Here is a 15,777-nt window from a genome sequence, read left to right on the forward strand (position 1 = left end):
AGAGGCCAGGAACAGATCCTTCCCTCTCAGCCTTCAGAAAGAACCCGCCCAGCTAACACCTTGATTTTGGACTTCTAGCCTCCAGAATGGTAAAACAATACATTTCTGTCATTTAAGCCACCCAGTCTGTGGTATTTTATTACAGCAGCCTTAGCAAACTAATACATGTAAGTTCCCTTGTCACTCACTAGCTCTGTGGACCATGGACAAATTCCTGAACCATTTTCTTTTCTTTTTTTAACATCTTTATTGGAGTGTAATTGCTTTACACTGTTGTGTTAGTTGCTGCTATATAACAAAGTGAATCAGCTATACATATACATATATCCGCATAACCCCTTCCTCTTGTGTCTCCCTCCCACCCTTCTTATCCCACCCCTCTAGGTGGTCACAGAGCACAAGCTGATCTCCCTGTGCTATGCGGCTGCTTCCCACAAGCTGTCTATTTTACATCTGGTAGTGTATATATGTCCGTGCCACTCTCACTTCATCTCAGCTTACCCTTCCCCCTCCCCATGTCCTCAAGTCCATTCTCTATGTCTGCGCTTTATTGCTGTCCTGCCCCTAGCTGAACCATTTTCTGCCTCAATTTCCTCATCTGTAAAATGGGACTGATAATCATACAACCTCAGAGTTATTATGAGGATTAAATAAAATAATATTTATTAAATGCTTAGCAGAGTGTGTGGCTACCCATCATCATTATACTGATATTATAATTATTTAGCCTTGGACTCTTGTTGTAGGGTGGCTTGCTTCCTGAGCAGGAATAATTTCTGCAGCATAACTTGTGGATACCAAGCTTGTGACTGTTGGGTATTTTTTGGAAGGGAGGGCTTCAGAATAGGACTCAGGAGGTCCAGGGTTGAGCTTAGGGATAATGCAACCAGACACACTGTGTCACCTTAGGACCGTCTCTCAGCTTCTGCGGACTTCATTTGTCTACATCAACAGATGGTAAAACGGAGATCATAATTCCTGCTCCACTCCCCTCATGAACCCGTTGTGAAGATAAAATAACATAATAAGTGTGAAAGCAGTTTTAAAAGGCAAATGTGATCTATATAAACGTGATCATCACTGCTAAGCCATTTCTACAGCCTTTACGGGTTTACAAGGTGGTTCTACATGCATGATCTCATCTGATCCTTACTTGCACCCTTTGAGGAAGGTATAATTTATGATGCCCACTATCTTTTACCCTATTTTACAGACATGGAAGGTCAACTCAGTGAAGTTAAATGATTTGTCTAAAGTCACCCAGCTATTAAGGGATGAAGCAAAGGCTTTAACCAAGGTCTTCTCACTCAAAACCTTGTGGTGGAAAAACTGAAGTACACTTGCCCTAATGGTCAAGAAAAAGGAAAGAGTGCTGGTTCCTAGGTGTATTTCAGCTTTGATTGCTCAACCAAGAATCAGCCTTTGCAAAGCTGTTCTCAGTCCTCAGTTTACTTCTGACCTCATTCTCCGCTCCTCACAACCCAAGAGCTAGACTTGCCTTGAGGGACTCTAAGCTGGAAGAGCTACCCAAAGGCTAAGAACCAGGACAAACTACCTCTGAATTTTATATGTCAAGAATTCTCTACTGAGGTTTTCACTGGTCAAACAGATGAGCCTGTCTGTTGCCCTCAGAAACTACAATACTAAAAATGAAATGAGCAGGATCATTTAGCTGATCCAGGAAACCCTTGTTGCTGAGTGAAATTCACACAGGATGTTCTCATAACAAGACTGATTGAATCCCTTTGCTTCTTTTGCAGTGAGGACCAACTGCTTTGTGCTATTTTTTTTTTTTCCCAAGGTACATTTTTCCCCTACAGGTCTGTGCTATTTGAAACAGTAGCCACTAACCATATATGGCTACTTAAATTTAAGTTAATTTAAATTATGTAAAATTAGAATCAGTTCCTCAGTTACACTAGTCCCATTTTAAGCATCAGTAGCCATGTGTGATTAGTGGTTACTGCATTAGACAAAGGAAATCTAGAACATTTTTATCACCACAGAAAGTTCTATTGGACAGCACTGTTGTAGACGGTACTTGGGGCAATGTGAATAAAATGCCAGTCACAGCAAGGAGGGGCATTAGATATGTTAGTATAAAAAATAGGGAAGTCCCAGCGCAAATGCTGGCAATGCTGTTCTGAGAACTATCCCTGAGAATAGACTTGGCTAACAGATTTTGAGTGAAATAATCTCACTGGAAAGACCTTCTCCACTGAGAAGGTGAACAGGAGTGTTCTCTTAACCTGAATCCATAATCATCCAATTCCGATTCCTTGTCCTGACTATATTTTGGTTGTCTATTTACTATCTATGGAAATTCAGCAGATTCTTTAACATTTTTAAATCTCCATTTTCTCAGCAGTAAAAGGGGAATAGTAATGGTATCTACCTTATAGGACTGTTATGAGAATTAATATTAATGGCAAATAGTTACAGAGTACTTACAATGTGCCAGGCATTCTTCTGAGAATTCTATTAAATAAGACAAGTAACTTGCACAAAGTTAAAGAATTTGCCTAAGATCATATACCAGTAAATGGCAGAGATGGGATTGAATGAGAGTCCACTAACAAATGTAAAATGTGCTTAGCATGATGCCTGACATATAGAAAGCACTCAAGAAATGGTAGCTGTTATGATCACAAATATTTTTTATCACTGTAAATGTATAAATTTGCAGTCTGTTTTCATAGTCAACCTTTCTCAGTTTTGGTTATTCTGAGAGCCCCTGAGACCTGTTTCTTAACCTGCAAGGTTGAGAACCAGGCTCTGGATGGCAATGGATTTGCCCACTAGCTGGCCAACATGCATCTCATTGCATGCATTTTCCAAACTATGCATGCCCTATCTAAAAGAAGCAGTAATTTATGTTGTCATAAGGAAAGGCTCTTCTGATATTTCTTTTCCTTCTCCCATTTCTTAACCTCACTAACAAGAGCACCAGATCTGAGAATCCTGGGAGATCAAAAACCAAAGCCACAGGTAATTGGTAAAAAATCTTAGAGACTGCTTCAATCTGTGGAAAAGATATGGATAAGAAATGGTAGTGACAAAATATATTATTATTATTATTTTTTTTTTTTGCAGGCCTCTCACTGCTGTGGCCTCTCCCGTTACGGAGCACAGACTCCGGACACGCAGGCTCAGCAGCCATGGCTCATGGGCCCAGCTGCTCCGCGGCATGTGGGATCTTCCCGGACCGGGGCACGAACCCGTGTCCCCTGCATCGGCAGGCGGACTCTCAACCACTGCGCCACCAGGGAAGCCCATGACAAAATATTTAAATTATGCTAAAGCAACCTTCCATTTTGTCTGAGACAGTGGTATCTTTCCACCTTCTGGAAACTTTTGGCTTTGATTGACCCATCAAGTCAGAACTACATTCACTTGTGTTAAACTCAGTGAGATGGGAAAAGACTTGAAATCAAATGTCAGAAATATTACACAACACTGCAGCTCAAGACCTTTAATTGTATTTTAAAACATCCAGCTGATTCTGTACCATCTGAAAGATTCTTTTAATTTAAGCAAAAGACATAGGCAAGAACCAGATTCCAATAAAAATAAAGCTACCCAGAGAAAATGAGCATCAACAGCTGAGAAAAGCATAACGTTATGAGAAGTAGCTAAAGGAAATGAAGTGGGAGTGAATAGGATTATATAGAATCTGCCCTCCTGCCCCTTGCTAGGCCTCATTCAGAATGGGGCTTTGGAAAGACTACTAGAAACAATAATAAAAATTATACAAAAATGTGGATTCCATAGCTGTTGTTAGCAATGCTGTAATGCCAAGGTGAGATAGAACATGTGTTTTTTTCTTAGAGCACCCAGAAATTTAGTTCCATATTGTTGGGTTTTGTTGGCTCCTTGAAAATTCTTAGCACTCAACAATGATAAGATTAACAGAACTTCCTCCCTTTAATAAGTAGAGTGGTGTTTATCATTCTAACAATTTAAATAATAACAACTACATTTCAAACCCTGGAGTAGCGATACTACTTTATGATGCCTTGAGATTTACAGAACACTTTCCACACAGCCATTCAATCCTCCAACAAACTGTGAAGTGAATGTCATTATTATTCCCATTTTACAGGGGAGAAAACTGAAGTTCAGAGAGTCTCAGCTGCCTCTGAGACTTTATTTCTTTCAATTTCATTGCTTATTTCCACTCACATTCATTGAACGTTTCCCAGTATCACCAAGCTAAAGGAACTGGACCCATTGTACTGGAAACATTTGGTACGGGAACATAAGATTGTACCTTTTCTTGCTTATTCTGTGCTATTATTAGAATACTTTTCTATTTACTGAGTCTTTAAAATTCTGTGATTTTTTTTCTTTAGTTCTTAAACCACAGTTTGCTTAAAGGATACATAGATTTTAATTAACATGCCACATTCTACCTATTCACTATGTTAAACCATGGGAAGCTGTGGACTTTGTCATTATTACCTTTTATTATGCACTAATTGCATAAGAACCTGCCTTCTTCATTCATCAGAGAAGCCTTTATTAACCCACTAAATTAATCTTTGACCAAGTTTCCCGGCTTTCAGGATCTCCCAAAGGAAAGCAGACTTGTCTCTCTTAGGTCACCACGTCCTTCCATCCTGCGTTCTGCATGTGGATTGAGTTACCAATGAGCTAGATTCCCATCTGGATTTGTTAGGGATGTGGCAGCAGAATAAGTTAAAAGGACCTCACAAGGTGACTCCAGCCCCATCTCTGGGATTCTTTCTTTCTTTCTTTTTTTTTTTTTTTTTGGCAGTACGTGGGCCTCTCACTGCTGTGGCCTCTCCCGTTGCGGAGCACAGGCTCCGGACGCGCAGGCTCAGCGGCCATGGCTCACGGGCCTAGCGGCTCCGCGGCATGTGGGATCTTCCCGGACTGGGGCAGGAACCCGTGTCCCCTGCATCGGCAGGCGGACTCCCAACCACTGCACCACCAGAGAAGCCCATCATCTCTGTAATTCTATTCTAAGTTTCTTTCCTTCTTTTCTACAAGGGCCAGCCTAAGAAAACAGAGCTATAGAGCAAATCTCCACCTTTTCCCCTCACCTACCACCCCACCCATCTTAGCTTTCCTTTAAACATTCCAATTGATTTTGGGGGGAAATCACATTAATACTGTGTGGCAGCCCCTCTGGTGATGATGCACATCCTTGGACCCACCTCTCATGTCAGCTGCAGCTGTAGCAGATAATCACGTGCAAGCTCAGACTCACTTTCCATTGGCACTCTGCTGCACATCTCTTTGCTTTCTCCCCAGAGCTTCTCCAATGCCACAGGAGACCACTTGGCTTGATTCCATTGGGAGCAGCAGAAGCACAGCCCAGAAGTGCAGGGAAGTTAATGCCCCCAAGGGCGACCCTCAACCAATGGGAGCCAGAGGTCGGTTAATAACTGCCCCCATGCCCGGTGCCTCAGTGGACACTTCTTTCAGCTTCTCCCAGTGGAATCAAGCTCCCCTTGCCCACAGCAGTGATCTTCATAATTCATCTCGTCTTGGTTTTCCCTCCTTCCCTGTCTCATCACCCCAGTCCTTTGCTTCTGCTCCCTGGGATGACCTCTCACATAAACTGCCTGCACACAAGTCATTGCCTCAGACTCTGCTTTTCAGGGTAACCATTATATGGGTGGAGCTGCTTCCCCTTCTTGAGCAAAGCCTTTAGAGAGTGAGGGGTCCACAGCCCTCTCTAGAAGCAGCTGAAAGGCCTCACTCAAGAGGTCATTAATGTCTCCACAGCCCATTAGTGAGTGCACATCAGTATTTGTTGAGTAATCTTTATGTCACCTTCTCCATGTCTTAAATTAAATCCCAGTGTCTTGGGATTTAATTATGGCCTTTAGAGTAACCTGCAGGAAGGGGGACCATGCCCAGGACCACCTTGAAAGTCATGTCATGTCAGGTGAGTACCACTGGGTCCAAGTCACCACCTCCTGACACGAAAACTGTAGCAATTTGTGGACTCAAATGCTAATTCTAGGTTGGTTCTAGAATTCCCAGCCTAATAATCTCCTTTTACCAGCGCTGATTAATGGAAATATGGGGTCCAGAGCCAGTTCTCTAGACTCTTTCAACTTGCCTAAATAAAAATGAGAAGACAAGCCCCTTCCAAGTCATTCTAGACTTTGGGCCTTTGCATTTGCTATTTCTTCCACCTAGAATGTTCTCTTTGGCTCTGTCTTTCTCCGCTCAGTTGTCAACTCCCCAGAGGCCTCCCCTGACCACACCAGTTAGAACAGCCTCATTCTTCCAGTCACTATGACATCACCCTGTTTTGTTGTTTCCATAGCACTTACCACTACCTGATATTATTTCATTTACTCATTGCTTTGCCTGTTTCTTTTCCTGTCTTCTTCCCTGCTTTATTCCAACATCCAGCATATGGTTAGTGTTCAATGTTTGGTTGGAAGAAATTATAGCCATCCATATGCAATACAGTAAACCTCACTTGCCCTTGTTATAACAACATGATGGCTATTTTTGATTACAGTTAGACCACTGGAAAAGAGTACAGCTCTCTGGCTAATTGAGTCCATGGGTTAACACTTCTGACTCTCGGGCACATCTCAGGATCTAGGAGTGGTGAGTTAGGCACCGTGGGCTGCTCATCCATGAGCCACAGTCCTTTCCCTGGGGCTCTGTGCCCGAAGCTCAGGGTGGGAGGTCCATAGAATCCATCAGTGTCATCAGGACATAAAAGAAGGTGGGCAGGAGGAATAAAGGGGTCAAAATACTCTTTGTCCTCCCCTTTGGTGGACCTTTAGTGCAGGTATGTTTTCCCCTGGGGGAAAGAGGCATGGGGAAAAAAGTGCTTAGACCTGGCTCTAGAACTTAATGGGGAAGAAGAAAAGGAGTCCCAATGGTCACATGGCTCTGATTAGTTTCCCAAGAGAGGTGGACCAGATGAAGATTTGAGGAAACCGCTCCAGCTGGGAATAACAGCTATGCATTGCAGCTTATGCATCTTGTGCTATATATTCTAAGAAACCTTAAAAGAAGTGTTAGGAAACTGTATAAGAATGTGGTCCAGCAAAGGAGGGATGAGGGAACAGCACCACTGAAAGAAAGCATGGACCACGGTGCTTCCTTAGCAATCATTTTCAGATGCTTCTAACTTGACAGCTCCTTCACAATTTTTTCTCTATCTACTTACATCTATTTCACCTCATGACAACTGAGGTCAACTTTCAACCTGATGGGCTTGCTTAAAGTGGGCTAGTTTGTAAGAAAGATCTTACCCTTTGCTCTTGATGTATATACAAATTAGAGCTGAATGGATTTGTTTAATAATGATGACACCAGAGTTTAGATTTGGAGATCTTAAGATGCAGTCGTAAAATTTCAGAGCAGGAAATGGAGTTTATATGTGAAAAAAATCATCTCAAGTGTAATTTTCTTTAGTCTGTGATATGCACCTACAGTCCTAATCATCCTATGAATTCTGATGAGTAGATCACAAATTATAAAGATGTCCATACATTGATTTTTTTAAGGACCCATAGAAGGGTAGGCCAGGAGCAAATGGTCAAGTGTCCAGACATGGAGGTAGGTGTCCCACTGCCCCTGACTGTATCCTCAGGATGAAGAGAAGCCAACTGGAAGGAATAAGATGTAGCAAGTATGTCTGAGAACTAGCATTGCAAAAATAATAACTGCTGCCTTTGATCTCTCTGAGAGTTACTGATAAACATCTCTTTTTCCCCTAAACCTCTTTTCTCCTTCCCTCTATTATTTATTATTTGATTCTTATTTATCAAGTACATACTAGGATTAATGAAATACAGTCACTGTCCTTAGATACTCTTATACTGAATGGCGGCTGGTAGACATGTAAATAGATAATAAAATAATGACCCCTCCTTGGAAATGACCTGATAAACCATTGCACACTAATGCTAATGACTAGTAGGTAATCATTTATCCTATTGATTAATGTCTCCCAGGGATTTCTGCAAGCAAATAGGGGATCGTGCCTTAACACATTGAATTTTGTGAATTTCAAGTGTTTGCATTTTCACTATCATCATCAATCATGGTTGATATATTAATATAGAGTGAAAAACTGGGAGCATCCAAGGCTCCCAGCAGAGTTATAAGGCAGAAGGGAATTATTTTAAGCGCGGCAGAGAGCTGCCCTGCCCCACCCAAAATATTGCCCCTGCTGGCATTTTGCTGATGTTCTCACTTCAGACTCTTTATAATGAGATGTTATTTTATAAATGCATAAAGTGGAGCAATAGATCATTTTATGGTATCATCTAGTTACAGATCTACTGAAAACAACTTAGTACAATTTGTCCTCAATCCAGCTTAAATGACTAATCCTGACACTGTGCCATATTTCCCCCAGCACCAGAAGAATGGTGGAAAGGAAACCTATTGCAGAGCTATAACCTAAGTAAGCTCAGACTTTAATAGGTATAATATTAAACCATAAGAATCTTGATTTCATAATTTAGTACAGGCTATAATAATATGAGAATTAGCCCTAGAACAGGAATGCATTTCTACTCCCAGCTCTGTTAATTATCTAGCCTCATGGCCTTGGACAAGTCACAAAGCTCCCTGAGTCTTGCAGTCCTCATCTATAAAAAAAAAAACCATTAGGTTCAATGAATCCAAGGTCCGATTTACCTCTAACCCTGCATAGTAGTTAACATCTATTGAGTACTTAGAAGGAACAAAAAAATTTTCTGGACTCTCTGTTGGACTTAGTCAGGTTTTTTTTTCTTATGTATGTCCAAACTGCAGTTTGTTTTTGCTAATATTCAAATGAACTTGACAACTTACCAAATAAATTGTCAGAAAGAGAAAATTCATCTGTGGCAGGTAAGTGGGAGTGTTCAATGAGATTCATTTTTGATCCCATCCAAACTTTTCTGTTTGAGAATGTATCTTCGTTATGGTGGTCTTCAAAAAAATCCCCTGAAAGGTAAATAAATACATAGAGTGTTTGGGGAGGGTAGGGAGGTGATTATGAAAGAGAGGGAGAGAGAGAGAGCAAGCTAATTTTAAAAAGCACATATGGCTCCCTTTGTAGACATTTTATCATAGCTTTTCTGTACATATCTTTCCTCAACATTTACCATTTTTATACCTCATTTGGACTTACAAATATCTAAGATATATGCTTTCAGAATAGATACTCTCTAATTTATCTGGGAAAACACCATATGTTTTCATTTGTTTCAGCACTTGGGAGATTTGGGCAAGATATGATGATATTTTAGTTATGTCTTTAATTCTTTTACATGTAGAAAAAACAGAAACAGATATAAAAGCCTTGATTAAAATGGGATGAATTGATGATTTATTATCTTAAATTTTATTCTAAAGTTGAACAGGTCTTTGCAAAGACACAACAGTGGTTCAAGACAACTTCCTTCCTTCCTTCTTTCTTAAGTCGAGTAGGCATCATATTAGCAGATAAAAAATTCAAAAAGTGTTCACCCAAGATCATCTTTAATTTCGCCTTTTAGAGAAAATTTCAGGGGCTTGCATTTTCACTCTCATGGTCTACCTTGGTCATATATTTAACTAGGGTAAAAGAAATTGTGGTAAAAAAAATGTGGTAAATCTCACCAAAATGTCTGAAGTTTCATCCTGAGGAGATGTCCAGAATGCATCCAAAAATCCAAGAGATGCAGTGTTCACTTCTAGCTATATCTCTAGGTCTTGTTTTCTTCTTTCCTTCCTTCCTTCCTTCTTTCTTTCCTTCCTTCCCTCCCTCCTTCCTTCCTTCCTTTCTTCCTTCCTTCCAATGTCTCCTACCTCCCTGAAAAAGTAATGAGAAAAGTTGAATAATGAAAATGTATGCTATCAGAACCTTTTTCCAAGGCTGTTTTCTGAGGATGATTTTTTAAACCTTTCATCCTATCTCCACCAAGAAATCATTTCGTTTACAAATGCCTACTTATACTTGCTACTCAGAAAAAGAATACAGGGTTTTTTTTGGACAAATATTTATTTCATTAGAACTTCCCTACTATTCATGTCTCTATTTCTTTCTCCCTCACTCAGCAAAATGTTCCAGCTCAAGCAGAAGTGACAGCTCAAGCAGACATCTGGCTGATGGTAAGGTAATACACCAGACTACATTTGCTGTGTTCATTCATTTATTCATGTTTTCAACAAATATTTATTGAGGACTTACTCTGAACTAACCTCTGTGTTGGATCTTTGGAAATAAAATGGTTAAAGGAAAAAAAATCATCCAAAATCTATGACATCAAGCTTAATGAGGAATAAAGACATTAAAAAACAATCACAGGAATACATAGATGATTACATATTAACTTAAAAGCTGTTGATGAAGGCAAAGATGAGGATGCTCTAATGGGGAGAGGCTGGGTGTGAAAAGGAGTTGAGGTAGAGAAGTAGCTGGAGGAAAATGTGGTTTTGAGGGCAATTTTTAAAGATAGGCAATACTAGGTCACATCTAGAATACACCAGAGAAGTTGAAGAAATGAGAGAGAGAGCAGCTCCTGTGAAATGATACAAGCTGTGTCCACTGTGGGAATGCAAACATATCTGGGTCCATCTGGGAACCAATGGCCTGGCCCTACCAAAGTCTACTGTCCAGTAAGCCAAGGGGCTTTTTAGGAGAAAACCCATCCTAAAGTCAGAAGGAACCAGGAACCATGATCTTCACCTCGAAGTAAAGCCTCAGTCCTTAGAGGAATGTGTAATTCTCAATGTGGCACAGTGTTTGACTGACCCAAACGAGATTCAAGAGGCCTTCTTGCTACCCTGAGGTGAGGAGGGAAAGGGCTATAAATAAATATGAGTCTGGAAGTACTGAAGTGTAAGATAGATCTCCCAAAAGAATGCAACAAGTGGGAGAGAGCTCATTTCAACTCCACCCTCACCCTCAAACAACTCTGCCATGTATCACAGTGGAGCTTTGATTCCAAGAGGACTCCAGGCCTTTCTGGGGCAATTGTGAAACAGCAGTACCACTCCAGGTATCACCATAACCTGTGGAGATGTGCCCAGCAGAGGAACCGTGACCACTGTTTGGGCACTGCTCTCCCCCATGGACACAAAAAGTAGTGGAAGGGGCCTCCCTGGTGGCGCAAGTGGTTGAGAGTCCGCCTGCCGATGCAGGGGATGCGGGTTCGTGCCCCGGTCTGGGAGGATCCCATATGCCGCGGAGCGGCTGGGCCCGTGAGCCATGGCCGCTGAGCCTGCGCGTCCGGAGCCTGTGCTCCGCGACGGGGGAGGCCACAGCAGTGAGAGGCCCGCATACCGCAAAAGGAAAAAAAAAAAAAAAAAAAAAAAGTAGTGGAAGAAGTGGCCAGAGTAGATTTGATTATGAAAAAATATAAAGAGACCCCAGGGCATTCCTGAAATACCTGCAGGGGGAGGAGGCCTCTGATAGGGAACTGGAGGTCCTGAGGAACAAGCCAGTAAAAGTTCAGTTGTCACTATTGATGGGACCTCATTCATACTTATAAGCTAGCTGAGAACTAGGGAAATTCAACTTTCACAATGTGCATATGAATTGTATAGGTATCTATTCAATGTGTATATTTTAATATATATATGAATTATGTATAACAATTGTGTATATGTGTCTGCATATCATATAATAAGTAGGTTGAAAGGCTCCCCCAAACTTAGGCAATTATTGTTTTAAATAGTTACCCTTATCTTTGGAGTATAAAATTCAACAGTTTCCCATAATAATAATTTCCAGGAATCCACAAATGAGCAAAGTCAGGAATTTTTCCTAATATTCAATCCAAAGTTACCCTCTGTCATTTAAGACATATTTGCTCTGGTCTTTAAAAAACAATAGGAGATTTCAGCTCTGTGACTCTTACTTCGGGTTTCCCTCTGTGCTTTTTCTCACATTTGTCTTTTTTAACTTTCCATCCTGGTCACCAAGCTCCCCCACACTTCCACAGCACATTACAACTCTCTAATATTTTCCATGTATGCTCATTTTCATTCTGGATTCTTATATTTTCCTCTATATATTCATATAAACTTGGCATCTTTAATTCAAGTAACTGGCACACAATAGGCCCCTAAGAAACGTTGGCTCAATCAAATGATCTGTATTAATTGTTTCTACTGCTTAGTTCTGGCAAACTCTCTGACACTCGGCATGCTCTTCCTGGAGAAATGGCACAAGACTAGGATTTCATTCTCCTATTGGCAAAAGGGACAAAATGTACCAGTTTCTCGCCTGAATGAAAGTCCAATTCTCCCAATTCTGCATCATTTGGGTTATTACCCCTGGCTGGAGATCCCCTATGTGGGTGTCCCTGATTAGCCAATAACAAAAAGCCCTCCAGAACTCAGACAGTTGACCGAGTCTGCTCAAATCAGGTCTGTTGGTTTATGATTGCTGAAGGGGTTTAGTAAAAAGGAAACTCTTTCGTTTTTGAAATGGTAACACAAGCACATGGTAAGCAATTCAAACAGTACACTGAAAAATAAGTCTTCCTTTTAGCTCTGTCATGCATTTCCCTTACCAACCGCCATAGCTGGTTTCTTGTGTATCCTTCTGATACTATGCCCTCTCTTAGCATAAAGGGCCCCATACCTTAAACTGGAGTCTGGCACACTATTGCCTGCAGGCCAAAGCTGGCCCGCCACCTGGTTTTGTAAAGCCAGTGAGCTAAGAATGGTTTTACATTTTCAAATAGTTGGGAAAAAATCAGAAGAAAAATATTTCATGACATGTGAAAATTACATGAAATTCATATTTAAGTGTTTATAAATAAAGTTTTATTGGCCCACAGCCACATCCATTTGTCTCTGGACTATCTATGGCTTCTTTCTCAGTGGCAGAGTTGAGTAGTTGCAACACACACTGTATGACCCACAAAGCCAAGATATACCATCTAGCCTTTGCAGAAAAAGTTTAATTCCTGCCTTAAACAAATAACAGAAGAAATTCAAAAACAAAACAAAACAAAGTAACATCATAGGTAAACTATGAATAACTGTAATGAGTACCTTGGAGATATAAATTAACTTAATTATATACATCCCATGATAGTAGGGTCTTCTTTACCTCTTAACAGCTCCTTCCTGGGTTTGGCAGCTTTAGCCTTAATTGCCGTAAGTGATTTAAATGAGCACCTACTATGTCCCAAGCATTTGGCAAGTGTTTCCACTTATGTTATTTCTTTCATGAGGGTTACTTCTGTGTCCTTTCTCTAATACTCTTCACCCTCTGTTTAGGGGAAGAAATGCAATAGGAGAATAACTCCCTGCAAGTTCTAAGGAAGATCTTAGCTCTGGAGTCTTTTTTTCCCCTTTGAATCCTCCCTTTCATATAAGGAGTCATTTTATAGGTTCAGAATAAGCAATGGGTATTCTCTACTCTAGTGGCCTTTGAATTTTTTTCGTTTCCCCTCTAAACAAAGTTTTAAAAAACACTATGCTCCCTCAACACATTTTTGGGTTGACATCTAAAAGTATTTCACTGAAAAATAAAATAGTTGCAAAAAATGTAATTTCTGACATATTGCAAAAATTGGCATTTTTACATGTCATTACATTACTCAGATCTATTCAATTAAATCTAAATACCACAGCAACTTAATATCCTTTTTCATCCTTCTAAGAAATACAAGAAAATGTCCTTTAAAATTTGGAAAAATTTTTAACCATTCCTGCCCTTTTTTGAGTTCCCATTTTATTCCACTTCACTGCAGAATTTTACCCTAATGTAGCACATTTTAATGGTTGAATGTCTATTATTGATCATTCTATCATACTTTTCTATGACTAAATTTTGTATATAAATTTGGATTTTAAAATTTTCTAATGACTTTAAGATTTTAAGTGTTTAGATAAAAATTTTTCTGGATTAAGTTTATTATTAGCTATTATTATTAATGCTTATTAGACTTTCTCTACATATAGGGTGGTTCACTCTCTCCCACGCCACAGCACGAGTGAAGAAAGCAGTTTGGTATGGAGGAAAGAGCGTGCAGACAGAAGACAGGGTTGTTGGGCAACAGCCCTAGCCAGCACTGGCAGAGCACACACACTAGGTGAAGAACACCTTCTTAGAAATACAGGTAAAGGTTCTGATTAAATAATGAACTTTGAGCAACTGCAGACAGAGAGCCTAAAAATTCTCTGGAGTTAGTAATAAAAGCCTAGCTAGCAGGAAGCCATCATTTCTATTCAGGTGAATTCATGTATGTGTTAACACACAAAGTATTAAGTTTGGAATCAGAGCAGATAAAGAAAAATACCTTCTCTAACTTCATGCACTGTTTTCCTGAAAATTTGTTAAAATTTATTTTCCAAATGAAAGTATTTTTAAAATAAAAGGGTCATTGCAGAAAATTCAGACAATACAGAAAAACATTTACAAAATGCCAGATGGCATTCTGTAATTTTGTTCCAATTTACACTCCCACCAGCAGTGGATAAGAGTGCCTGTCTCACCACAACTTCATTGGCGTTACCTACTCCCACTTTCAACAATCTTTTCTAATTTGCCAGTGACAAATCCTATCTCACTGTATTAAATTGCATTTCCTTGAATATGAGTGAAATTGAAAAAAAAATTTTATATTGTCTATATGTGATAGTTTCTTTCCATTTTTTATGTCCTTTGCCATTTTTCTATGGAACTGTTCTTTTTTTTTAATTGACTTAGAGGAGTTCTTTGTATATTGAATGTATTAGCATTCTGGTATATTTACTACAACATTTTCATTTGTCTTTTAATTATCTTTACTTGAAAAGATTTGCATTGTATATAGTTAAATATATTAGATTTTTTTTAAAGCTTACTTTTATTGTTTTTTATTTTTAGTTTTTAGTACAGGGTGAATTTTGTCAGAATTGCTTGTTGAATACTTTCCCCCTTTCCCATTGATTTATAATTTTTCTTTTATTGAGACTGAATTTAGTTTTCCATTGATCATACAGTTACATCTGTTTCAACATCATGTTTTCCTGTTATTGTTCATTCTTTTTCAACATTTTCTAAGGTATTCTCACCTTCTCATTCTCTGTGATAAACTATCACATCTTGTATCACATTTTTAAAAAAAAGGTTTCTTTGGGAGTTTGATATGGTACCAAACCCCTATATATTTAGGTAGGAAGATTTATATCTTTATAACATTCAGTTTTGCCTTTCAGGGGCAAGGTATGTCTCCATTTATTCAAATATATTTTTATAACTCTCAATTTTGTAGATTTTTTTCCATTTATTTCCCAACTTCTCCATGGATGCATCCCCTGTCATTTATCTTCCCCCTCCTCATGTGGTCATTAATGATTTAACTTCAACTGTTGTCTTCTCCACTATATTGTAAATTCCTAGAAGGCAGGAATCATAGCTTACATTACTTTTGTATCCCCCCCATCGCAGCTAGCAGTGTTATGCATATGCAGAAATAATAGCTGTGATCTAGTACAGATGTCAAGGGGGATGAAGCATGGGACTTCCCTGGTGGTCCAGTGGTTAAGACTCTGCATTTCCAATGCAGGAGGTGCAGGTTCAATCCCTGATCGGGGAACTAAGATCCCACATGTCACATGGCACGGCCAAAAAAAATTCGGGGTGGGGAGGCAATGAGGCATGAGAAGATTAGAAAGGAGAGGGAAAGAATGGGAATTTGGGATTAGCAGAGGCAAACTATTTATATAGAATGGGTTAACAACAAGGTCCTACTGTACAGCACAGGGAACTATATTCAATATCCTGTGACAAACCATAATGGAAAAGAATATGAAAAAGAATATGTGTGTGTGTTTGTGTGTGTGTAACTGAGTCAC

At 39.6% G+C, this 15,777-nt stretch overlaps 1 protein-coding gene across 3 annotated transcripts in view; it reads right to left on the bottom strand.

Annotated features, from left to right (window-relative positions):
* The window catches only part of NR1H4 (nuclear receptor subfamily 1 group H member 4), a 55,371-nt gene extending 46,487 nt beyond the window's left edge, over positions 1-8,884 (bottom strand). For all 3 annotated transcript variants that reach the window (XM_060112737.1, XM_060112736.1, XM_060112734.1), the window contains exon 1: positions 8,806-8,884. In XM_060112737.1, coding sequence (XP_059968720.1) covers positions 8,806-8,884 — 79 coding nt within the window. The remainder of the gene's footprint in view (positions 1-8,805) is intronic.
* Positions 8,885-15,777: the final 6,893 nt, after the last annotated feature.

This window comes from Mesoplodon densirostris, chromosome 11 (genome assembly GCF_025265405.1).
Source record: "Mesoplodon densirostris isolate mMesDen1 chromosome 11, mMesDen1 primary haplotype, whole genome shotgun sequence".
NCBI classification, from domain to species: Eukaryota; Metazoa; Chordata; class Mammalia; order Artiodactyla; family Ziphiidae; genus Mesoplodon; species Mesoplodon densirostris.